The following is a 23,923-nucleotide window of genomic DNA, read 5'->3' as shown; positions in this document are numbered from 1 at the left end:
GGTTGAACATGAGTAACGACTTTCCTCTATGGAGGTACCCAAATATCCAGAAAGTATTCGTTTTCTCACTAAAGCGATCAGCATTCTTGTTTCCAATTAAAACACCTTTCCACTCAGAATCTCGGCCCGGGAGCCGAGGTGGAAGACGGGAATATGTTCAACGGGTGCTGGAACGGTCACAGTCTGGCCACCAGCGTAGGTTTGGTTTGTCCACCAGTAAGTCCAAGGCCGCGTAGTCTCATTACTTGCTACCTTTGGAAGATAGACAGACCATTCTGTGGCATTCGGGAGAGTGACTGGGGTCACCAGCAGTCGTGGACCGAACATGTACTGCTGCGTAGTGACGTTGCTGTTCATCTGTGTCAACTCGGCAATGTGTGGATCCGAAGTCTGGAAATCCATATACAGAGGGCGCATGATCATGCGACCGGTGCGGTGGAACTGAGCAAACACCGACTGGATGTAAGCGGCTAGCTGGTACCGAAGGTGAATGTACGATACAATGATGGGTGTATTCTGCTCTCCATATGACCATGGCTCATTGGCACAGGTGTAGGCGTTCTGGACATAACAGGCCCGCGATCCATGGGTTCTCATAAATGGTAGGAATGTTGTCCACTGCAACCAGCGGAGGTAGAGTTCCCGGTATTGAGGGGTGTCGATATTCGCTGACCAGGAAATGGTCGGGTCAGCTTGGAAGCCACCTGCATCCACAGTCCACCAGCCCCAGCCAGTTGCAGCAGCGGAAAGACCACTCGCAACCTGCGCGCTGAGGGTCTCCCAGACTGCGGTTGTGTCACCAGACCAGATCATGCTGCAGAATCGCTGGGAGCCGATGTAGCCCGAGCGGCTTAAGGAAACATGATCACACGCACTGCCCATCTCACTTGATGTAGCGTTTCGAAATCCCTCCTCAATCGCCTGCTGATGTGCCCAGGGATAGAGCTTACCGACACTTCGTTGAGTACCGGCAGCATAATTGACATCAGGTAATGTGAAGGGAACGGACTGGATGTATGTACTCTGGCCGTTGTTTTCGTATGCCTCGCCGAGAGCTCCTCCATCAGCCTGGTCAATCCAGAAATTCTTGATTCCCTTGTCGTAGTAGTTGCGCTTTAGGGTGTTCCATAGAAACTGCCGAGCCAAGGGATTTGTGGAATCGTAGTTGCGGATGTACGACCCATTCCACGAGTCGGTTGTTCCAGGCCCGGATCGTGTGGCAGAGAGATATCCTTGGGCCATCATATCAAGATAATTTACACTATTATCAGCGACGCTAGGCCAGAGTGATGCCATCATCTCCGCATCCGTGAGGTTTTTCACCTGGGCCGCCATCTCGGCAACATTACTCCACAGGCGAGGATCCAGAGCCCAATCTCCTTGGTGAGCCCACGACTGATAATCAATGACGATCATGGAGACGGGGATGTTTCGCTTTTTAAACTCCTTGGCCAGTAAGACAATCTCTGTTTCGTTTTCATATCGCAGCTTCGACTGGATATATCCAAGGGACCAGTTTGGGGGAACAGGAGCACGACCAGTGAGCGCCGACAGGCGTTGTTGCAGCGTGTCATAATCTCCAGGGGTTGAGCTGACAATAAAATAGTCGACAACGTTAGCAGCGTCGGAGGTAAAACGATTCCTCAAGGTAGAAAATTCCATGCGACCAGTAGAGGGCATGTTCCAGACGAACCCATAGCCCTTGTTGCTCATGAACACAGGGGTGGGAATGTGAGTGTTGAAGTTGATGAGATCAATTGTTGATCCCTTCTTATTGACTTGATGATCCTGCTGGGTGCCAGTTCCGTAGATTTGTTCATCAGGCGTCGTGCTGAATGAGAACTCGGCAGCAAACTCCCTTCCTGGGCCGGTCCATGAGTAGAACCGAGGGTTGATTGACTTAAGTGGTGCATACTCATTGGTAAGGAGGGTTTCTGTGCCGTTGCTCTCCACACGGTAAAAGGCCAGACGATAGCCTCCCGGACTACCACCCCAGCCAGAAGTGCGGACTATCATGTTACCGTTGCGTAGTTCTTCCGATTGATTGCCGGTGAACGCAGTATCGAAAGTCATGCCATGAGCCTGGCCATCCTCTGGGCCTTCAAGCGGAGGATCATACACGAATCCGATTTCGTGGCCGGTTGGCGGACGGAAAGGCCATGCTCGCACACGAAAGCCGTCATACCCAAAGGGCTGGACTAGGATAGTCTCAAAGCCATGTTGCATACGGAAACCTTTGGAAGTCGGCCGGTGATAGTCCTGTGGCGAAGATGCCAACGTACCAATGGCCCATATGGCACTCAGAGCCAGAGTGGAGAAGAGCATGTCGCTGAGATTGACCGAGTCACTCACAGATGCGCACCTAGTCCTTGTTCCTGTTGCATTCCAACGGGCCCAGAGGCCTCTTTTAGGTCACAGAGGGTCCAGATTTAGGCTGAAATAAAATGACAAAATGGCCGTGCCTCTGCCAGGCATGGAAATGAAGGGCAGATCGGCATCCCGGCTACCTTTACTGCAGGTATGAATGGCGGAGGAATTCATCCAGGCTAATGCACAGGATTCGGGGCGGAATACTCCGACGATGGACTGATCGTCGTAGGGAGTCTGTGTCACGGTAATGGTGACGGGTGTGGGGTTGCGTGGGGGTGATGTAGTATCAAGCAGGTGTTTGAATCTTGAGATATTAATGTGAAGACACTCATCGCCCGCTATTAAAGGTACGAAACCATGAGGCCGCTGCCCGCCTCATCCGGGTACATTACAAATGTACTGTAATTGAGTTTCCACCGTTTGGAATTCTGATTCTTGATTGGCTCCAAGCTACATTGTAACCTTCACTACACCGTCTACACATAACGCGTGCCATTCCGATAGTTCGAAACCAAAGAACTGCAACTAGTTGAAAATGCGACTGATTAGCGAACAAACACAGCCTGGATTCTCAGGCATTGAGCAGAATCTTGGCGGTGAAGTGATGTCACACACTTGGAAACGAATGCTTCCCCGCATCGGACTTCTCCACGATCTTCAGCATGGGCGGCGGGAAGGAAACTCCATGCCACCACAGCTTGAAAATGGCGGAAATGTTGGGCCCTAGCCCGAATGTTCATCTGCATGCCGTGGTGGACCTGGGAAGGTAATAGCTGAGCCACATCTCCCCTCTCCTATGAATCGATCCCTTGATTGACACCAACCCCCGCAGCAATGGTATTCGATGCTCAATTTCGGACCTTTCAGTACCAACTACTCGAGTGATTCCTACCGTCCATTTTCATCGTGTCAATGTCTCATTGTATGAGGCGCAGATTGACCCTGACACGGGCAACCGCATTCCAATCCCCCAGTCAGTCATCGACCGCGTTGTGAGCGCCATTTTACGATTTCAGATAATATGTGTGGAAATCGGCGTTCCGGCTACCAATATTCGGCTCATTGCTACTGAGGCCACTCGAACGGCTATCAACTCTGCAGCTTTTACGGAAGCGATACGCAAAACAACTGGCATCACTGTGGAAATGCTCCCAAAGGAGGAGGAGGGTATTGTTGGAGCATGGGGCATTGCAAGCAGCTTTTCTGACGTGGAAGGTCTGGCCTTGGATCTGGGCGGCGGCAGCATGCAAATGACATGGATCATATCCCACACCGGCAATGTCCGCATTAGCCCCCGAGGCTCGGTCAGCTTTCCTTACGGAGCGGCCGCGTTGACGCAGAAACTGGCCGACCTGAAGCGAGGCAAAAGTAAAGGTGACGCAGAAAAGGCCAAAGAAAAATTTCGCCATGAGATGGCTGCCAACTTTCGGGCAGCATTTGACCGTCTCGAAATTCCTGGGAGTATGATCGAAAAGGCCCAGTCACAGGGTGGCTTCCCGCTCTATCTTTCAGGTGGAGGTTTCCGGGGATGGGGCTATCTCCTTCTGTATCTGCATCAAACTCGCGGACAGAGCTACCCCATCTCAATCATTAACGGGTATTCAGCGCTCAAGGAAGATTTTGAAAACACCGAGGCCCTGGAGGAAGTGGCTCGCACAGCTCATGAGATTTTCCGAGTGTCTGACCGGCGCCGCAAACAGGTTCCATCAGTCGCATTTCTAGTGAATGTATTGGCTGAATCATTGCCGCATGGGATCAAAGAAGCACATTTCTGCCAAGGAGGTGTACGGGAGGGAGTACTCTTTCGGGATATGCTCCCGGTGATCCGTCAACAAGATCCTCTTGAGGTCGCAACGGCGCGTTACGCAACTTCATCAGCCCAGTCCATTGCCGCGTTGATGCTGGCTGCACTTCCCCGTCCAATGGAAGGCCGATCGGTTCCACCTTCCATTACCACACATTTGGTTCAAGCTTTTGCCAATGCTCTCTACGTACATGCAACTATGCCGAAAGAGTTATCTTCCAGCGCTGCTTTGTATAGCACAAGTACTGGAATTCTTGCATCTACCCATGGAATACCGCATTCCCACCGCGCTCTTCTGGCATTAATGCTCCAGGAACGCTATGGAGGAGAATTACCACCTCGCGACGTTGAATTGAAAACTCATCTGCAGGGAATTCTAACCCCGGAGGAGGTCTGGTGGACACGCTATCTGGGCAAATTGGGACTCGTTCTCGGTGCCTTGTATCCTACCGGGTCTATTGACTCTTCCAAACCGCGTATTGTCCCCTCCGCCAGATGGGCAGATGGGCTTGGCAAAAAGGGGAAGAAAAATGGATTGGAGTTGAATATTGCCATCCAAAAAGTCGCATATGACCCCACTCACCTCAAAGAGGAACTTACCCACGACGTCCAGAAGATTGTGAAAGTAGGGAAGCGCAAGCACTGGATTGGAGGTGCGGATGGCTGGGGCATCAAAGTGGTCGTTTCGGTACGAGAGGAGGATTTGTTGCAGTGACTCGCAAGTGAATTGTGACTTGTCCTGATGCGATAGCAGTGAATGCATTTTTACTGGGTGGATTGTCCCCTACATCTTTGATGATCGGGGAATGGACCACGATACTGTCCAGCACTGTGGCATGGCGAGAAATCGTCTCTTAGTATCATCATATTCACTTACTTCTCGATGAAAATGAAAATCAAAAATCCAGGTGACCAACAAAGCTCCCTAGGAGATCCTTGGGACCTTCTCAAACTGGTTACGTATTCTGACCCGGGAAGAATTAGCAAACGCATATGCATGAACTCCACTTTGCGGATATCCGTACAGCATCATATGCCGGAAGCACCAGAGGGGCGAGGGGGAGACACCTGGTTTTTGCTGACTGGACCCTGATCTTCATTTACTCAGTTTGACGCCTTGCGTTTGACACTGAAGGCTTTATCGTGCAGCACTACAGCACCACAGCTATGTAGAAAGTTAGCTGAGTTGAGGAATGCCAATATGATTTCTGAAAACAAAATTTCGACTAGGCAGACACGAAAAGAAAATGCCAAGTTACAAGTGTGGACCCTGACCGAATCTTATCTGATTACTGCGACAATTTATCTGATGCCTATTTATCTGATCCGAACCCCTGAGCTTTAGATTTCATGCCATTCTAACCGAATCGATATGGAAGCAAAAAACGTTGATATCAAGAACGACATTCATGAGCCGTATGGAACGAGTGATGGTAGGCCTGGATATCCCTTTTCCGAATTTTGAGAATTACCCTCCATTCTGACAGCTCCCTAGACGAAATCGAATCCCAGATTCAAGTCCTCCGGGCAGCTGGCATAGGCCTCGGCGAAAATGATCCTACCGAACCCGTCCTCACACTGCGAATGTGGTCGCTCGCGATCATCTTTTGCATTGTTGTCAGTGGCTTGAACACCCTATATACCTTACGCACGCCATCCGTCACAATCTCTGCCTCTGTCGTCCTCTTATTAGCCTATCCTCTGGGAAAAGTATGGGAGAAACTTTTACCAGATTGGAATGTTCCATTGGGGGCTTGGTCATTCAGCCTTAACCCAGGGCCATTCAACACCAAGGCAAGTAACTTTCTCCTACATCTCTCCCTCTTCGGTTGATTAACTGTTTCTGTCTTAATTCAGGAGCATGTGCTCATTTATATCATGTAAAACCTCAGTGTGTATGTGCGCCTTGGAGCCGACGTACTGACTGAACAAGAGATGTTCTATGGCTACAAAGCTGGCTGGGGCTTTCAAATCATGATCACCCTCGCTACATTCCTTTTTGGATTTTGTTTGGCGGGTCTATTCCGTGCCATCGTGGTGGTGCCGAGGAACCTGATCTGGCCGGGTGTGCTCAGCGTCACTGCCCTCGCCACCACATTGCACGATGTTGGCCAGGGTGAAGTTCAAGCGAGGTGAATAAGGCCTAATGTTTGAATAGACGACCGTCAGACTAATATGGAACTAGTTTCAACACTTGGAGAATGTCTCGGTATGCATTTTTCACAATTGCAGGCACCGTCTCTTTCTGCTGGTACTGGTTCCCTGATTTCATCTTTCCGGCCCTGAGCACCTTAAACTTCCCCTGTTGGATTGCTCCGAAAGATAAAGTGATAAATCAGTTGTTTGGAATGACCTCTGGCATGGGCCTTCTCCCAATCACGTTTGATTGTACGCTTGTGTCCATTGTTTTTCCGTGTAGAGCTAACATCGTCCAGGGAGTCAGGTTTCTTATGTTGGTTCTCCATTACTCATCCCGTCGTGGGCCATTCTGACTCATCCCGTCGTGGGCCATTCTGACTCATCCCGTCGTGGGCCATTCTGAATGTCTTTGTATCCCTTGTATTTTGGATCTGGATTGTTGCCGTGGCCTGCTATTACACAAATGTGTGAAATACCGGCTATCTTCCCTTTCAGAGTTCGAAAGGTATGGGGACAATGAACTTCTTCTCCGCTAAACAGGCTAATCACTTTCAAATTAGTATTTGACAATACTAAGACTTTCGCAGCTGGCCATTGTGTATGCCACATCAAACCTCAAGATCAACATTGATATTTTTTGTCGGATTGTCGCGGGCTTTGTCTTCCCTGGCAAGGTACTTGCAAACATTTGGTTCTTCGACAGTATGTCCCTGCGGATCTTCGACTTTGGCCCTGTTTCAACCCGGAATGTGACTGATCTCCACGCCTCGTGTAGTTGGGTATATTAGTACCATCAAAGGATTATACTTCGCTCAGGACATGAAGCTTGCCTATTATTGCCACGTAAGACGGTTTCCCACTTTTCAGTCGCCTGCAGTCACTAATTATAGATCAAGATTCCCCAACGGCAGCTTTTCTTGGTACAATGCGTTGGCATGGTCATGGGAACACTTTCCTCCCTTGGTGCCCTAAATTGGGCTCTAAACCATATTGCAGGGGTCTGCACCAGTGCCGCTTCTAATGGATTCAGTTGCCCATACTCGACCACGCACTTCAATACTTCGCTGATTTGGGGTGCGATCGGGCCACGACGGTATTTTTCGAACCAGATCGGGTATTCGGCCTTGCTGTATTTCTTCATCATCGGCGCGATTCTCCCTGTTCCGGTGTATTTCCTGAGTCATCGGTATCCGAACTCGCTATGGAAGAAGGTGCACATCCCCTTGTTCCTCGGGGGGTTGAATTATCTTCCACCCGCAACAGGCATGAACTATGGTAGCTGGGCGGTGGTTGGTCTCACGTTTGGCTGGCTGATTCGGAAGCGACCCTTTTCGTGGTGGGCCAAATATAACTTCGTTCTCAGTTCGGCGCTTGATTCATCGGTGGGAGTTGCGGGGGTTTTGATTTTCTTGACGGTGTTTTGCACGGGAGCGAGTAAACATTTCAATTGGTGGGGGACAGAGGTGTCCAAGGTTTGTTTGATTCAAAGTGAGCAATGGGAAGGTGGTGCTAATGGAAAATATTAGAACAATTGCGACTATAACGGCTGTGCGTATCTGTCCATACCTGAAGGGGGGAAGTTTGGAGTGTGATGGAATTTCTTGCGGTCGCATTGCATGCTTGCTTCTTTTGTCCCTTGAGGACTTCCCGTTCCGAGGGTCGGCTCTAATGACTGAGTCAAGTGGTATTGGGGTGAAAGAGAACACTGCTTGCTTTTATATCTATTCCAACTTACCTAGTGTTCAAATGTGAATAGTGATGTCGACGCAAGGTTTAGCCCTGGGTGAACCTTAGACTCGCTGCACTGCCGATTAGCCTACTTGCACGTGGAGGATTGATGTAGATATATATAATTGACACTTTCCAACATGCAACATGAGGAGTTGACTAGGTACCTACTTACCCCCAGGGTTTATTTATCAAACCACATAGGCAACGTTTGAAAATCCAAGTCGAGAATGTACCAAAAAAATCATACTAACCTCTAGATCTTGGAAGTCTGGAACGAAAGTCTGAACTTTTCCATGGACCTTAAAGGGCTGGAACCTTGCTAAGGAGACACATATCTACATAGGATACCTAGGTAGGTATAAGCTACTGACATCCATGGGCGTCTTGACGTGGGCACCTGGGGAAAGTCCAGCTGGACTCGCGTTTTTTCTTTCCGCAAGATCCATATCGTGTTAAAGATATTTAAAACCTCAAACAGGCCTGAAAGTATTATTGACCCTTGAACGCGTTTATAGCGACCTTTATAGATAGAAGTACAGAACATTTAACTTAGAAAGGGTTGATGATCCTTGGGAGCCTCAATCTCCAGGGCTTCAAGCCACCAGAGCATGGATATTGATTGCTATTATTCACAGTATTCAGGGTAAAAAACAACATTGGAAGACCTGGCGAAGACGCGACTGGTAGTAGCCCAGGAACGAATAACCTTGGAAGACATGGACTAGATATAGTCCGGGCGAGACTCTGAAAAGCTGGTGGAGAGTTCTAAGGTTCACTGTTCCGTGACGCTTCTACTCAAGGTCTTCCCAAAAGAATCCCGAGATTGGCCTTTGATGCATACGGAGGATGGGCCTAGAATTATGGGCTGGATACACATTTCATTTGGCGAACTTGATAGTTAGCCCCGGTAAGTTGAAGAGTGTGTCTCGATGGGGAGATGGGGGCCCATGGAAATCATCTAAGTCCCGCTCAGCTCACATTGGCCGAGACTTTGCTAGTTCCCACGTTGCCTTGATTCATGGCCGTAGCTGGCTCGATCCGAGGTCTCATCTGGCTCTCTATCTAGATAGGGAAGAAGTTGGCTGATCATGCAGACTCCTTTTCTTGCCACTGGCGAGGTGTGACGAGCTGTCCATTTCTGAAAAGATCGTCAAAGCCATCACGTAAATAGGTCCGCCTTGCCCTGGACCTGGCAGTGAAAACTCAATTCAGCAAATACGATAAAAAGAAAACATGAAGTTTAGGCCAACGAGAAACAAGAAAAGCTGGCCACGATCGGAGGAAGCTGCTCGCGATCAGGGTCCCAAGACCCAGCGATCTTCCCTCGATAGTCGATGTGATATAAAGTGGAATGCAGGTGCCGAGACGAGGCCTGATTCCAAATTACGCGATGAACCAGTCAACTAAACTCACGGATGCTCCCGCTGCCCCGTAGTGATGTGTTCCGCCGATCGGACACTCGTGTTCTGCTAGCCCATATCGCCGAAGAAGCAAATATTGCCCCTGCAGGAAACGCCGATCTTAATGAAAAGAAAGTAGCTGCAGCAATTTTTCAATAGCTGGTCTGCCTGTGCAACCCGCGTTGCCTTGGGCGTTCGTGGGGACCAATCGCGAATACGCTGACCTCAATTTCTCACTACTCTCGTCAGTGATCGACAGGAACCGCTGTGACCTCCGCTGCAGCGCCAGCGCTCGTGTTGAACATGTACCACGCCAAACAGGGAACCACAAGTGGGAAGGGCCTTCAGTGGCCACCAAAGACCAATATTTTACGATTATGTCACGCTAGCAGGATTGCCAAGTCTATCGATTTTCAGGGTCTGCGGTGCGATACCTAGATGCAGCACGAAGAGATGAGTCCAACTGGAAAAGAAAAGAAAACATATCAGGGATCGGAAGTGACAATTAAGGGTCCTATCCTCAGGTATAAAGCCTTCAGGATTTCCTCTCCGGAAAACTTCTTCATCATCCAGCTCAATCTCCTCAAGCAAACCCAGAACTCCTTCTTTCGCTTTCAGTGACTTTTTGACTCTGATTCTTCGCTTTACGCATTAAACCAACCGCCAAAATGAAGTTCTTCGCCACTGCTCTCTTGCTCGCTGCCACCGCCATGGCTCTGCCCCAGCCGGGAGGCGAAGGCAACATCCAGTCTATTCCCAAGGATATGACCATTAACCAGGCTCAGGCCAAGTGCGGTGACAACGCCAAGGTCAACTGCTGCAACAAGTACACCACCAACAAAAACATCAACACCAACAACTCCGGGCCACTGGCAGGTGTTGCGCAGAGTGCTCTGGCCCAGGGCCTAGGTATCGGCGAGCAGTGCAACGATCTCAGCCTCAACGGTATGACTTCTTGTGTGAAATTTGTAATAATGAACATGCTCTCACGCTCTCATAGTCCCTGTTCTCAACATTGTTGGAGGTGGTGTCGACCAGCTTATCAACCAGAAGTGCAAGCAGAACATTGCTTGCTGCCAGAACACCGGGTCGAACGCCGTATGTTACTCCTCGCCGCTTATTCTGCATACAAGATCACACACTGACCTCATAAACAGAACAACGACGTTGTCGGAGTCGCCCTTCCCTGTATCGCTCTGGGCTCCCTCCTCTAAGCTACCAGAGCTTTTCCCTCCAAGGAAGCCTAGTACATGGAAATCTCGTACATACATGTACATTGCATTGCCCCGACAAGGGTCAGTTTTTCCAGTGCAATGAGATTAGCATGACCGGTTTGGAATTGTTATCTTAGCGCACTGTGTCGGTCGTTAACTTTCGTTTGTCACCTTTTTCTGGGACATCTTATGTACCTAGCTTTTAATTTAATATGAGACCCTTGCGTTTACCAAGTTGAAATTGCGTAGCTCACCCACGAATGGCAATGACGACCACTGATTCTATCGGCATCGGAATAGATATCGATGAGAGTTAAAAGATAACACTCACACACAATCATAAGCAAATGGGAAAGGGGGAACAAAGTGAGACTCTCGCTTTTCTAACGCAATGTTCGGCTACGATTGAATCGAATTCTGAAAAGGCAAGGCAGAATCCTCTCAAAGTAATCCCAACTGCTTCCCAAATCTTGCACAAGGCAAGTATTCGCACATCCATTGATGGGCTGACATCATCCTTCCAGTGGCATACATTTGCCGGCCTTCGGCCACCTGGCAGTCTGGCCTGAAACCTGTGTTCTCTCGTATCCTGTCCCACGGATATCTGGCTATTTGAATGTCAAATATACGCACATTAATAACTATCGGCCGGATTGACTCTGCAGAGAGACTAGCATCAGGACTCAAAATTGCGTCTTGTCCAGCCTCTAATGTGGCGATATAATCAGGATGGATTTTAAGTTGTCAGGATAAACGGGATATTGAATTGAATTATATCTTATTACCACGAAGGAAGAGATGCGGCAGAGATGACGGTTTATAGAGTCGTCGTGAAACAAGAGTCCAACGCCGCGGTGCTTGAGCATTGATTGTTGAAAAAACTCGGACTGGTTCTGAGGGTTAATCATGTGTTTGACTTGTTATAAGCGCACGATTGCGCTTCGGTATAGGGTGTTTGAATGTGAATCAGCCACATGATGTAAGACAATCACCCCAAAGTCCAAGGATCAAGCACCGACTCAGTCCGCATTCTGGCTAAATGAAAATTTGGAAACGCCGATCCGAGAACAAAAATTGAGATCGGCTATGAGCCATTAACCAGCTGATGATCCCGGTAACTACTGCCATTTGGTATTCCTTTCGCGGCAATCACGATGTCATCGGCAATTCAAAAGACCCACAAAAAACACGGGAGATGCGTGGATCAGAGAAGGGCCAAGTAGGACAAGCTTTGCAGTGGGCCCGGGGGGCGGTGCTAGAATTCTTGGAGAACTCTCATGGCAAGTGGGGTGCGCTGTTCTTCATCTGAGACGTTGGGGTTGTGCTAGATACCTATCAGACATTTCTTCTTGTTGTCTTAGAATCTCCGATCGAGCGATGTAAATAGAATTCATGGGCACAGTATTTGAATCATAAGGTCATGTGGTGAGCCTTTGTTAACGTGCACGAAGACCCCCAAGACTGAAACAATTCATGACGATTCTTCCAGTTCTTTGATGATCACTGATCAATAAACCTCTCTCCTTGTTTGTTTCTCAAAAAGCTTTGTAAAAGACATAGATAATAGAGTACAGCTAGCCGTAATCACACCGGCGCAAGGTAAATCTCAATGGCCTCTTCCTGTATTCCAAGAATTGAAAGGTCGAGGCCGCACCCAAGAAAAGTAGAGCAATAGATGAATGATCTGTATGCATTTGACGAATGGCGGCGTCTTTTGCTCCATGGCCATCGATGCCAGCTACCGCATCCCAAGTTCCATTCAAATTTAGGTCAAATTGTCGCTTCCCTGATCATGGTGGCACCGGTGTCTCCATACTTCTATTCTATCGCATTACTAGACAGGATGCAGGATGATGATCACCAAGATAGCGTTTTGGACAAAGGGCGAGACCGGTGAAGACGGGCAAGGGTGGAGTCGGTGGCGTGGTTATCCCTCTTTTTTGTTTCCTGCTGAATCGCTGACAATATTTTGTACCTAATTCACGCATGAAGCGATGTTTCCTATGAAGAGTCAATGCTTGTAGTGCAGCATGGCATTTCTTGGTCTTCCGTCAAAGCTCAGAGGTGGGAGCTCAGCCTGTCAAGCCCGCGCAAAGCAGTAGAATCTGGTGGAACCGGACCTATTTCTCTGGAATAGGTACGCATCTGATGGAATACCTCGTGCCAATGAACTTTTGTTCCGCCCCACTCGACGGTACGTTTGAGTTCCAAGGGGCACGGAAGGCACGGGCTAGTCATCATGTCATGACGATCATCGTGTCGTGCCAAGGTTTTGCGCGCCAGCCGCAATCAGATAAGCCGGATCAGTCTGATCTTATCAGATTTCGCGCACAGTGGAGACCTGGACAAAGTTCCCGAGACAAAACGTTAGTTGGGTTCTGCTTTGCCGTGAAAACTAAGGAGCAAGGATCGACGGTGTTTGCGACTGAGAATCGTCCAGCCCGTGTTTCGACCGAAATCGGAATCGTTCTTTCGCACCGAGCTGCTGATTCGCACCGTCTCGATTATAAGAGAGTAGGGTATAAAAGCTTCTTGCACTCCCTTTGTGAAGTGCTCTACAGCAAAATTCTGTGTCGTACTTTCCACACCCCTGCCTTATCAAACACCACAGTTCAAAATGTCGATTGCTTCTTCTATACATTCATTAGTCGATCAGATTAAAACAGAAGCCTTCCAAGACTCATCCTCTACTGGCCATGGTCATGCGCGCCTTCTTCAACTTATCGATGAACTCAAGCTACTTGTTGAAACACCCACTGAGACAATCCTGCGTTTGATATACCAAGTATGCGATGACCTCAAACATTGACCGGGCGAAGACTAACGTTGAATTCAACCCATAGCCTCCGGAAAATGCGGCTTTGAGGACGGTGGTTGATCTCGGGATATTTCCCCTTCTTGTCGGTAGCCCAAAGCAGGAAGGCCTCTCCGCGTCAGACATAGCCCTGCACACTGGGGCCGATAGAAGGCTCATTGGTGAGTCTCTATCCATAATCCCCTGAATGATGATGTTGTACTGATCAAAATGATCAAGTTCGCCTGATGCGGGTGATGACTTCCCTGGGGCTTTGTTCCAGCGTAGAGGCGGAAATATACCGTTTCACTGATAAGACTCTCGCGATGACCAAACCGATCGGGCGAGATGGGGTCCCATGCATGTAAGATTTCAATCGATGTCTTTGCTTGTCTCACACTGACAATACCAGATACGATCTGACACTTCCGGCCCTATCCAAACTTCCCGAATACCTCCGTCTAAACAACCATATCAACCCAGAGGAATACTCAAAGTCCCCAATGCAATGGGCCGTGGGCAAAAGCCAATTCGAATGGCTTGCTGAGAACAAGCAGCATCAGTTTCTTTTTAACTCATACATGTCCAGTCGACGTGAAGGCAAGCCCAATTGGTTCGAAGTATACCCGTTAGAAAGGTTGATTGATGGGGCCATATATTCACCGGAAGTTGCGTTTCTTGTTGATGTCGGTGGAAATGAAGGGCATGATCTGGGAAGTCTCCATGCCCGATACGCCAGCCTCCCTGGGCGACTCATCCTCCAAGATCTTCCAAAGATGGTGAAGAATGTCGACAGAGAAGGAATAGAAAATATAGCATATAGCTTCCTCGACCCGCAGCCAGTCAAGGGTAAGGTCTCCTCACTGACTATTATGTCCTTTACTGACCTGCAAAGGCGCCCGAGCATACTACTTTAGAGCAATCTTCCATGACTGGCCCGATAGGGTTTGCAAACGGATCTTGTTGAATACTATCTCTGCCATGAATGCCCAATATTCGCGCATCATCATCGTCGACTTTGTTCTCCCCGACACAAATGTCCCACGAATGCAATCCGCCATGGACATACAGATGATGAGCATTGGAGCAGGTGTTGAGCGATCAAAAAAGCAGTGGTTTGATCTTCTGGCCAGTGTTGGCTTGAAGATAAATGAGATCTGGAATTCGAACTCGGCCATGGAGTCGGTCATTGAGGCAGTTCCGATGGAAGATGGTGAAGAGCCTGCCGAAAAGCTGTGACTTTCAAGAAGTTCTCGTATTTCGCTCTACAGCTTTATCCCCATTGTGAGACTCTAGTGTATCCATATACATCTGCATGAAATTTATGGAAGTGTTCATAGACTGCAAAAACCGATGAGCAACTTTGATTACTATTTTATCTTTGTTTTTGTTTTGGCATTCTATTTTTTTGGTCTGACATTTGTATATTATTCACTTCAACTGACTAATTGCCGATGATCAGGGCTCACGTTGTAAGTTTACCTTAGGTTTCGCGTTCAAGAGTGATATGCGTCCGTACGAGCAGCTACTGAGTTGTGTATGAGCCCCTTTCCTGGAGATTCTTGATTCTGCCGAGCAGAAACTCAAGCTGTCGGTAAGCGGCACCAGGAACGTACTGCGGGATTTCGTGCCCGGAGCCGTAAACGGTGGAGAATGTGAGGCCGCGCTCTGTATGGGCAGTTCCCAAGATTCCAGCGCCCGCATCAGCAGTATAAGGAGCTTGTACATTCCCATTGGCGTCTGCATTCAAGGCATCGGTATATGGCACGAAAAGCGGCTCGGTCGGTGCGTGCTGGAACCCCTGCTTGCCATTCCATGTCTAAACATGTTAGGACAAGGAAAAATCAACTTCTCAACAATCACTTACCATATTCTGAATTGTAGCCAAGCTACCATTCATGAACAACAAGTAGTCAAGCCATCCATGGCCCAGAACTACGTTATTGGTGCGTTCAATAACACTTGGGAGTGGGCCTAGCGCACTGGGGACTGATCCATCACCGTTCGGAAAAATGTCGCCACCACAAACTGCGTAGTCAGTGATGGGAACATGGAGCGCCTGTTGGACAGCAGTCTGGTTGAAATAGTTGTTCGGACCACCGGCCAGCGAGGGGAAGCCCATTTCATCCCACAAGAAAGGACAGAAGTCTGTCAGGTGATACATGTTGAAGCACGGATTCACGTAGGTTGCTGCCTTCACAATCTGGTCCCATAGATCACAGCCATCTTTGTATGGTTCTGGGGCAATCGGGAAGTCCTTTGGCGGTGGGAAAGTTAAAGCTGCTTCAAGGAACTTGTTGTATCCACAAATTTCAGATTTCCGGTTTATATCGGTCATGAATGTATCATTCAAGCCAAAAACACGGTCAAAATAATTCAACGCCGCGACCGCAGGGGCTACATCAATTCGTCAGCTTGGACAGTTTATCGCCTTAGCCCAAGACTCACCATAAATCATCACGCTATCGTCATTGATGGATGGGTCATTGATTTGAATACCCTTGAGATTGAAGTGGGTCGTGTCATTTTGATCCAGCATTCCAGCTGCCAAGTAGGGTATGTATTGTCCCGCGTAGCTCTCTCCAGTGATATAAACCTTGTAGCCTTGCATGCTGAATGTTTCAATAAACCTTCTCCAGAAGTCATTGAATTGATTGGAAACATCAATCTCATCCTGCACGGTCGCCGGTCCAGGAGACAAGCCAGTCCCGGCTGGCTGGTCAATGTAGACAACATTGGTCAGGTTTGTCCAAGAATAAGGATTTCGAACGGGCGCATACGTCCCAGACTGCCACAGAAAAGGTCCATTCTCCTGGAGTAACCCATCTAAAGAGCTGCACCCAGGACCACCGTTCAGCCAGATGGTGATCTAACACAGTAAGCATCGGCCAAGAAACGGACATTTTGATCATTCCATACCTCTCGATCGGCAGCAGGATTACTGGAAGGAAAAAACCAAAAGAACAGACTTGAATTGCCATGAGGAGTGTTGGATAAGAGCCCAGAGTAGCTCTCACCTATGTCAAATGGCACCTGTGGAAAGTTTGTGCCGTTGACAAGAAATTTCTCGGTTTTTTTATTCAAATAACTCAATTCTGACGAAATTGCATGCGTTGCTTCTCTCTTGTGCAGAGACTTGGGGGAGTTTCTTAAAGATGTTGCCTTGCGATGGGGGCTCTGCAACGCAGCGACCGTGGTGGTCAGCAGAATTGCCGCAAAGGAGGCGAGAAAGAGCATTTCAAATCCCTTTCTAGCTCAACAATAAAAAGGAAAAAAAAAAAAAAAGAAAAAAGTTGTTGCAGGGACAATGGAGTCGCAAGACAGACCATTCCGTCTATTTTATTGACTTTCGTTGTTCTTAAGCCACTGATGGAGATCGTTTTGGACCTCTCCGGAGTAGAGATTCCATCATTAATTTGCTTGCAGATCGCCAATATCGCGCCCCAATTGGACCCTGCCAAGCGGGGTTTTCTAGCGGCAGGAGATAGATTGTAACCTAGCCAAGGGCAACTAGGAAGGTTACATGATAGATGATGGGGTCATGGTTCCAAAATTGAGTTCGTGCCCTGAAGAGATCCCCACGCCGACGGAGTCCTGGCCCAATTGCAGGCTACCATCGAGAGAATCCCTGCGTACGGCCGTGTATCCCGCAACACCCCGCCGCTTCTCCGAGATCGCGACATAAAGCGAGACATTTCTTCGGTGCGTAGGCGAATGACAAGTAAGAAGAGCTGAACTGGGCATAAAAGCAATCTAAAGTAATGAAGAAGAAAGATAAGGGTCGAGATCCGATTGAGAGGACTACAAACAAACAGTGCAAACATGATTCACGTAAACAGTGACTGCTGAAGCACCAATCTCAAATTGAACCTTGATCTAGACTCTGGAAGCTCTGCAGCCTGCCTTTGGCGTCTTCAAGATCTTGGGTTTTGCAGGGCTCTAGTCTGAGTCTTGGAAGCTCTGGCCACGAATGCGGTGCGGGGTCATATACTTCTGCCAAATTTCATTCTCCCAAGGGACCCCCCCACTCGCCCAAGCTAATCCATGAATAACCATATCACAGTCACACTAGATTCCCTACTTATAGAAAGGCCTCCCCCCACCCTGAGCGCTGGGCTTCTGGCGGATGCTTCTCTAGAGGCAGGGTCAGAGACAGCAACGTGAACGGATCCGTTCAAGCTGCAGACCCTCATAGCTATTGCTTTCCCTTGCCTTACACAACAAAGCCCGAAGCCCGGGAATATTATTGCATGTCCGATCTCGAAATGGCACTGAGTAATCAAGATGCCTCGGCTTTGAATATCGATGGGGATTTTGACTACTTCCGTATAAACGCCCTGAAATTTGACTAGAGTAGGAAATGTCTCCCCAGGGCCGAAGCAATGCAACCGAGCCCTTAGCGTAGAATTAGTAGATAGAGTGCGACCGGGCTCATTCCGAAGGTCTTTCAAGCTAGCGGAATCACTCTGGATTCAATGCCAAGGCCGCCACGATTGCTTGTATCGAGGACGCGCGGAGCGCGGAACGATCAGTGAATCACCCAAACTCAAATTTATTGCTTGGATATTTAGCGAAAACCTTCAGGCAACTAGCGGTATTTTCTTATGAGCGCGTGACTAGGTGAATGTAATTTTGAAGCTCTCCGCCACACATAGGAGAGTGGATTGTTGGGGAATGGAGGAAAAGTTTTGCTGCGTTTGACGATTTTTATTTATTCTCTCCAAATGGCGACGATGAGCGTAGCATGAATGTGCTATGCTTGTGCCTACCGCAAGTGATACAGGAGATATCTTGTGGAACAGAACGCAGATATCGCCACCGGCCACTAAGATTGGCTGGGATGGACGTCAAGCGCCCGGCCCCAGAATTCTGTTTAAGGAGCGATAACACCAAATCACGCGATAATGGCGCTGATAACAACAAAACAAATACTTTGCTGATTTTGAGTTGCGGGGCAGCGTAGCTATAATATAGATCAGATCATTCAACCTCCTTTCTTCAACCTGGTCTTGTCTGATTAATTTCTGCCATCGCGACATCCCGGCTTAGAGATGACAAGCGCAACCAAACAAAGGGGGGTGAAGGGAACCCCATGCCTATGAACGAGCCAAGTAATCCAGAATCAATTGATGTGGGGAATCGACAGTTTACGGCGAAGGCATGGCAATTAAATTATGAGGAGTATACACGCGGGGGGATGGGCCGGCATCTTGGTACATTCTCGACAATCTTTCTAATGTATGTTGATGACTCAGATCATGAACCATAAGTAACTGAGATGACAGTGTGGGCCGCATTATTGGAACTGGCATTTTCTCCACGCCCTCGTCGGTTACGGAGAGTGTCGGGAGTGTGGGTGCCGCGCTACTTCTTTGGGTCTTGGGATTCCTTCTGGCTGCTGCTGGACTTTGTGTCTGGCTTGAGATGGGTTCCATGATCCCACGGAGTGGCGGAGAAAAGGTTTACTTGGAGGCTGTGTATCGTCAACCTAAGCTGTTGATTACGATTGTATTTGCCGTCCAAGCCGTGGCATTGGGCTTCACAGCGTCGGGCTGCGTTGTTTTCGCGTCGTATGTCTGGGTGGCAGCTGGCAAGGAAGCATCGGAATGGGAAGAGCGTGGAGTCGCAATAGCCGTGATTGTGTTCATCACCATGTTGCATACATTGCTACCCAACTGGGGTGTTCGAGGCATGAATGTCCTTGGTGTGTACAAAGTCATTCTTTTGCTATTCATTGTCATCACTGGCTGGGTCGTACTCGGTGGGCATGTGTCCAGTATTCCAGATCCATATTCCAGCTTCCGTGACTCCTTTGCGGGCTCAGCAACGTCCAGTAACCTTTACGCTATCGCACTTTTCAAGGTTTTGAATTCATTCTCAGGGTATGTCGACAGTTGACATTGGCGATATAAGCGCCCGGCTGACTGGATTAAATCTCTAGTTGGTCAAATGCAGCATACGTTATGAACGAAATTCGCAATCCTGTGCGCACAGTGAAGATCGCTGCGCCCATCGGACTATCAATCTGTGGTGTTCTTTACATCCTGGCAAATGTTGCGTATTACGCGGCAGCCACTCCAGAGGAGATTGCGAATAGCGGGACGACAGTTGCTTCGTTTTTTATGGGGAAGGTGTTTGGCTCGGCGGCCGAGCGTACCTTAAGGTGAGAACTCAATTTCAATTATCTAGATCCCAGGTTCTAGAGGTTTTCTCTTTGTTAACGGGAGATGTAGTGCCCTGGTGGCTATATCTGCCTTTGGTAATGTGTTGACCGTTACATTTGCCCAAGCCCGGGTCAATCAGGAGCTGGCTAAAGAAGGCGTAATTCCGTTTCCTAAATTTTGGGCGTCGAACTGGCCCTTTGGCTCACCCTCAGCTGGACTGCTGCTGCATTTCATTCCATCATTTATTGTGATCATTGCAATACCATTCGGCGATGCCTACGATTTTATTCTGGACCTTGAGGGTTATCCAGCTAGCGTGATCGACTTCCTGGTCGTTGTTGGACTCTTTTACCTTCGATGGACGGCTCCGCTTGTGGATCGACCCTTCCGCGTTTGGTGGCCCGTGGCCTTTTTCTTCATGGTCGGACAGGCATTTCAGCTCGTTGCCCCATTCGTGCGGCCGCCCGGTGGTAAAGGTGAGTTGGAGAGATGCTTCGGTGGAGATGACACTAATTGAATTTGTAGGCGATACGTCTCTTCCATACTGGTTATCCTCTGTGGTGGGTATAGTCATACTATTGTTGGGAGTTGTCTATTGGGCAATATGGCGAAAGGTTCTTCCTGTGATCGGGAAATACCGCTTGATTCCAGAACACGAGGTGCTCTCCGATGGCACAACTGTAGTTTGCTACAAGGCCGTGAAATGAGAGCTGATTACATTTTCTTGAGAACCGATCCAGGGGGAACGCAGGGCTTAATATCTAAGTATAGTCCGCCCATGTGTTTAAATGCCCGAGGCTGCATGTATCAAAGACTTTAAAATTATGCTTCGCACGTTGGCATTCAGTGTCGATTGTGGGGCGGAAGGAAGAATCGAGTTGACACCAGGATAAGGATGTAAAGTAAATCATAAATGCGCTGACAAAAGAGACGTTGTACCTTGCTAAGTTACTTAGCGCACTGCCTCACAAAGGTAGCCAACGCCACATCATTCCATGAAATACGAGATGAGGCTGTGTTGTTGATCCTGCGCCCCCTGAGGGGAACGGATGAGGCGGTGCTCATTTCCGGGGATCCGCAGGACAAGATATTTATTATCTTCCCAGATCATCATCAAATCGTCCATCAGTCATTTTTTCGTTGATTCTTTCATTCTATTCCACCCTTCCTCAACCACTCCCACCATGTCCAATTATACTGGGCCACCGAATAATCATAGCGACGCTTACTATGGCCAGCAGGGCCAAGGTTACTATCCGCCCCACCAGGAACCTGACCGTCTACCCCAGCAACAATACTACAACCCCACAGTGAGTATAAGCTCGAGACTGATGGTTGCTTTGCCTCCTGTGTTGGCCATTGTTAATATTCAACCATCCAGCCACAACAGTATAACCAGCCACCATATGGTGAACAGGCCGCGACTCACCAAGGATATCCTGCTTCCTCGGCTACCTATGGCCAACAATACCCGCAAGCCCCCCAGCCTGTAGATTCTGGTACCAACTACCAGTATCCTCCACAGTTCTCTGGTCAAGATCGCGGACACTTGCCCTACACTCCAAATCAGCAGCACCAAAGCAACGGCGAGAGCGCATCATATTATGGGGGTGACATGCAACATCAACATCCACCGGGCTATGCCGCTGGTCCTGGAGGCCCTGAGGGTGATAGAGGACTTGGATCTACGCTACTGGGGGGTGCTGCAGGTGGATTTGCCGGCCATAAAATGGGCGGTGGTTTCCTTGGGACCGCGGGTGGTGCAGTACTAGGTGCAGTAGGAATGAACATGGCAACCCATGAAATGTGAGTTAGATTTGGCGGTGATGACTTCCCACCCCCCTTCCCCAAATCACTTGGAAAATCTTTGCTAATATGATTACTTTCCTGGATACAGCAAGGACCACAAGAAACACAAGGAAAAGAAAGACAAGAAACATAAGAAAGACAAACATCATAAGCATCACAAGCGTCGTGGTTCAGGCTCGAGTTCGAGTTCAAGCTCAAGCTCCTCAAGCTCCTCAAGTGATTGATTTACTAAAGGGGTCCTGGTTACAATTACCAGAAGACAGATGAGGTTACTTAATTAGCAACTAGTAACACCAAATAGCATGTCTCTTGCTCTCATATCGGAGATTTATAGACTATATTGTATTTCAAACGAGGATGCCGCTGGCTTAGCCTATCCTCTGCAAACGGCTTTCCAAATCTCCAACCGCTTCTTGTAGCTTGCTTCCCGGGATTTTGCGTTCAATCAGATCGGTGGCAAAGACTGACATTCCCGACAGGCTGGTTGAGAGAATCAGGCTAGTGTCGGCAGAGATTTGTTCGAAGAAATAACGACATTCAACATATCAACATATTTAGTTTCTCCAAGATCTGACACAAGGTCAAGTTGCACCCACATCAGTTCAATCATCCCTTTAACAACGTGCATCCTTCGATGACCGGACGCCTTTTGTGTTCTTTCCAAGAGAAAGAGAATAACGTCCCGCTGTTCATCAGTATGCGCTTCACATGCTACGAAGAACAGTGGAAAGGGGCGATCGCATATTTTCAACTGCCGCATAATGTCAAAGGCTTCATCAGACCATCTGGTCACTTGCAGACTAGTGGAGGAGTCTTTCAGAACACGCTCATAATAGATCAGGCCTGCCAATCGATATAACTGGGACATTCTACTACCGTAGTTGACATCATCCGCAGGGTTCGTTCCAATGAGGCTTGTGGTATCTTGTTTTATTGACAGCAAGTCATTCTCAATGGAACGTAGAATCATTCGCTCTGCGTATGGTATGTTTCCAGGACATCCACTCTGAAGCTTGATCTCCGACATTCTGGCGATCAGATTTATCATTTCCAGCGAGCAACCAAAAATGCCCAGTACCTGTCACTTCTGTCAGCACATGATCGAACCAGAATGATTTCGAAGCTTACCTGATTGTCCGCTACGGAGGCCAGGCTAGAGGCCATGCCTTGCATCTTGGAGATTGATGACTTTTCTGCAGACTCGGTATTCCAATGTTTGGAGGTAAATCTTGCAAGAATATCATGATAATGTACCCAGAGTATAAGAAGGTCGGCTTCCATCAGCTTGGGGTGTCCACCATCGCAGATCTCATGGAGCATGCTCTTGGCGCCAGATACGTATAGCGGCCATTGAAAGGAGGTCTCCGATGGCAAGAAAATCTATCGTTATCAGTATAGTTCGAGCAATTGGAAGCAAGGGAGATACCTCAAAAGCACAGATCAACATTCCTACGGCGACATGTTGATAAATTTCTCTTGTTCCAATATTGCGCTGGTTCATGGATGCACTCAGAGAGCCAAGAGATGCAACCTTAAGCCGGAGGGGCTCCTCAGCATTGCCATGGCGATACACAGATGCCAGGGACAATATTGCTTGTAAGACGGCTATGGACGCTGGTGAATCATCGGAGAACGACAGCTGGAACAAAAATTTCGACAGACTATAGCCATCAGTTGTGATAGGCGTAAGTGAGGTAACCACCTCTGTCATAACTACACAGACGCTGATCAGCTTTGTCGACCTTCCCGAACAGATCCGAGTCTTGTCTCCTACAGAATGTTACCAGGTGGTGCCCATCGTTCAAACTTGGTTGCGCTTTCGCCAAATTCGATAGCGGAAAGATGCATGTGCTATGGAGTGATAATTTGCCTGATTCAAGACATAGCCCGGAATGTCAGCGACCCAATCTCAACGCAGATCCACGGTGCGGGGCCATCATCTCACTTACGTAGTATTTCCGATCCTTCCAAATAAAGCAGCTCGACGTTCACCATCGACGTGTTGATAAAATGTCTCTTTTGACTTGTATCCCTTACAGTATCGGCGCTGGTCAAGACGGAGTGTTCAATGGATCTACGTGAGCCAGGTGTTGGCCAACTTAAACGTAGCCCGTAGCCCTGGCAGTTGCGGGCCGACGATATACAGTTTCGGCAGTCTGGACGTCCTCGATCGCAAGAAATCTTTCGATCTGTAGAGCAGTCAGATTCTTATGTCTCGATTTAGATTGATCAAAAAGTATTTTATCCTACCGCGGCATGTCCAACACCCCCGCTTTGATGGAATTCCCACACGATAAGGACCTCGCGGCTTTGCTGAAGTCATTCCAACGCAAAGCTCAAGGCAATCAACAATATTCTAGGATTGAATTTACGCAGCTTGGATGAAATATCTTGTTTCGTGCAATATCGTGCAATTCAAGAGTCTGGGAAAGGGTGAGCTGGCAGGATGACCATCGTAGCTGCCATATTAGTAGTCATGTGACTGGTAACTATTTAAG

The 23,923-nt window shown here is 48.5% G+C and overlaps 9 protein-coding genes across 9 annotated transcripts; 6 read left to right on the top strand and 3 right to left on the bottom strand.

Annotated features, from left to right (window-relative positions):
* Positions 1 to 96: 96 nt before the first annotated feature.
* Positions 97 to 2,325, bottom strand: N7484_002548 (uncharacterized protein; the record flags this gene model as incomplete). The annotated part of the gene is made up of 1 exon (XM_057112968.1): positions 97 to 2,325. One exon carries the CDS (start codon positions 2,323 to 2,325, stop codon positions 97 to 99), a length of 2,229 nt encoding a protein of 742 aa, XP_056973108.1.
* A 707-nt stretch (positions 2,326 to 3,032) lies between these two features.
* Positions 3,033 to 4,889, top strand: N7484_002547 (putative transcription regulator (RTG2); the record flags this gene model as incomplete). The annotated part of the gene is made up of 2 exons (XM_057112967.1): positions 3,033 to 3,136; positions 3,203 to 4,889. 2 exons carry the CDS (start codon positions 3,033 to 3,035, stop codon positions 4,887 to 4,889), a joined length of 1,791 nt encoding a protein of 596 aa, XP_056973107.1.
* A 657-nt stretch (positions 4,890 to 5,546) lies between these two features.
* On the top strand, positions 5,547 to 7,839 carry N7484_002546 (uncharacterized protein; the record flags this gene model as incomplete). Its single annotated transcript, XM_057112966.1, has 8 exons — positions 5,547 to 5,607; positions 5,670 to 5,972; positions 6,108 to 6,306; positions 6,360 to 6,562; positions 6,610 to 6,677; positions 6,901 to 7,015; positions 7,089 to 7,156; positions 7,204 to 7,839. The coding sequence occupies 8 exons, from the start codon at positions 5,547 to 5,549 to the stop codon at positions 7,837 to 7,839; spliced, it is 1,653 nt and encodes a 550-aa protein (XP_056973106.1).
* A 2,273-nt stretch (positions 7,840 to 10,112) lies between these two features.
* Positions 10,113 to 10,658, top strand: N7484_002545 (hydrophobin family protein; the record flags this gene model as incomplete). The annotated part of the gene is made up of 3 exons (XM_057112965.1): positions 10,113 to 10,389; positions 10,445 to 10,542; positions 10,602 to 10,658. The coding sequence occupies 3 exons, from the start codon at positions 10,113 to 10,115 to the stop codon at positions 10,656 to 10,658; spliced, it is 432 nt and encodes a 143-aa protein (XP_056973105.1).
* Positions 10,659 to 13,275: 2,617 nt separating this feature from the next.
* N7484_002544 (uncharacterized protein) lies at positions 13,276 to 14,691 on the top strand (the record flags this gene model as incomplete). Its single annotated transcript, XM_057112964.1, has 5 exons — positions 13,276 to 13,443; positions 13,502 to 13,634; positions 13,693 to 13,816; positions 13,865 to 14,301; positions 14,348 to 14,691. The coding sequence occupies 5 exons, from the start codon at positions 13,276 to 13,278 to the stop codon at positions 14,689 to 14,691; spliced, it is 1,206 nt and encodes a 401-aa protein (XP_056973104.1).
* Positions 14,692 to 14,977: 286 nt separating this feature from the next.
* On the bottom strand, positions 14,978 to 16,689 carry cpdS (uncharacterized protein; the record flags this gene model as incomplete). The annotated part of the gene is made up of 4 exons (XM_057112963.1): positions 14,978 to 15,271; positions 15,320 to 15,849; positions 15,901 to 16,321; positions 16,372 to 16,689. 4 exons carry the CDS (start codon positions 16,687 to 16,689, stop codon positions 14,978 to 14,980), a joined length of 1,563 nt encoding a protein of 520 aa, XP_056973103.1.
* A 1,960-nt stretch (positions 16,690 to 18,649) lies between these two features.
* Positions 18,650 to 20,323, top strand: N7484_002542 (uncharacterized protein; the record flags this gene model as incomplete). Its single annotated transcript, XM_057112962.1, has 5 exons — positions 18,650 to 18,690; positions 18,738 to 19,334; positions 19,394 to 19,615; positions 19,686 to 20,092; positions 20,142 to 20,323. 5 exons carry the CDS (start codon positions 18,650 to 18,652, stop codon positions 20,321 to 20,323), a joined length of 1,449 nt encoding a protein of 482 aa, XP_056973102.1.
* A 477-nt stretch (positions 20,324 to 20,800) lies between these two features.
* Positions 20,801 to 21,426, top strand: N7484_002541 (uncharacterized protein; the record flags this gene model as incomplete). The annotated part of the gene is made up of 2 exons (XM_057112961.1): positions 20,801 to 20,926; positions 20,998 to 21,426. 2 exons carry the CDS (start codon positions 20,801 to 20,803, stop codon positions 21,424 to 21,426), a joined length of 555 nt encoding a protein of 184 aa, XP_056973101.1.
* A 492-nt stretch (positions 21,427 to 21,918) lies between these two features.
* N7484_002540 (transcription factor domain-containing protein) lies at positions 21,919 to 23,136 on the bottom strand (the record flags this gene model as incomplete). The annotated part of the gene is made up of 3 exons (XM_057112960.1): positions 21,919 to 22,503; positions 22,554 to 22,805; positions 22,852 to 23,136. 3 exons carry the CDS (start codon positions 23,134 to 23,136, stop codon positions 21,919 to 21,921), a joined length of 1,122 nt encoding a protein of 373 aa, XP_056973100.1.
* Between the last annotated feature and the right edge of the window lie 787 nt (positions 23,137 to 23,923).

Source organism: Penicillium longicatenatum (assembly GCF_028827895.1).
Source record: "Penicillium longicatenatum strain IBT 33135 chromosome Unknown contig_2_segment0_segment0, whole genome shotgun sequence".
In the NCBI taxonomy this organism is placed as follows: Eukaryota; Fungi; Ascomycota; class Eurotiomycetes; order Eurotiales; family Aspergillaceae; genus Penicillium; species Penicillium longicatenatum.
This window is presented reverse-complemented; position numbering and strand designations above follow the sequence as displayed.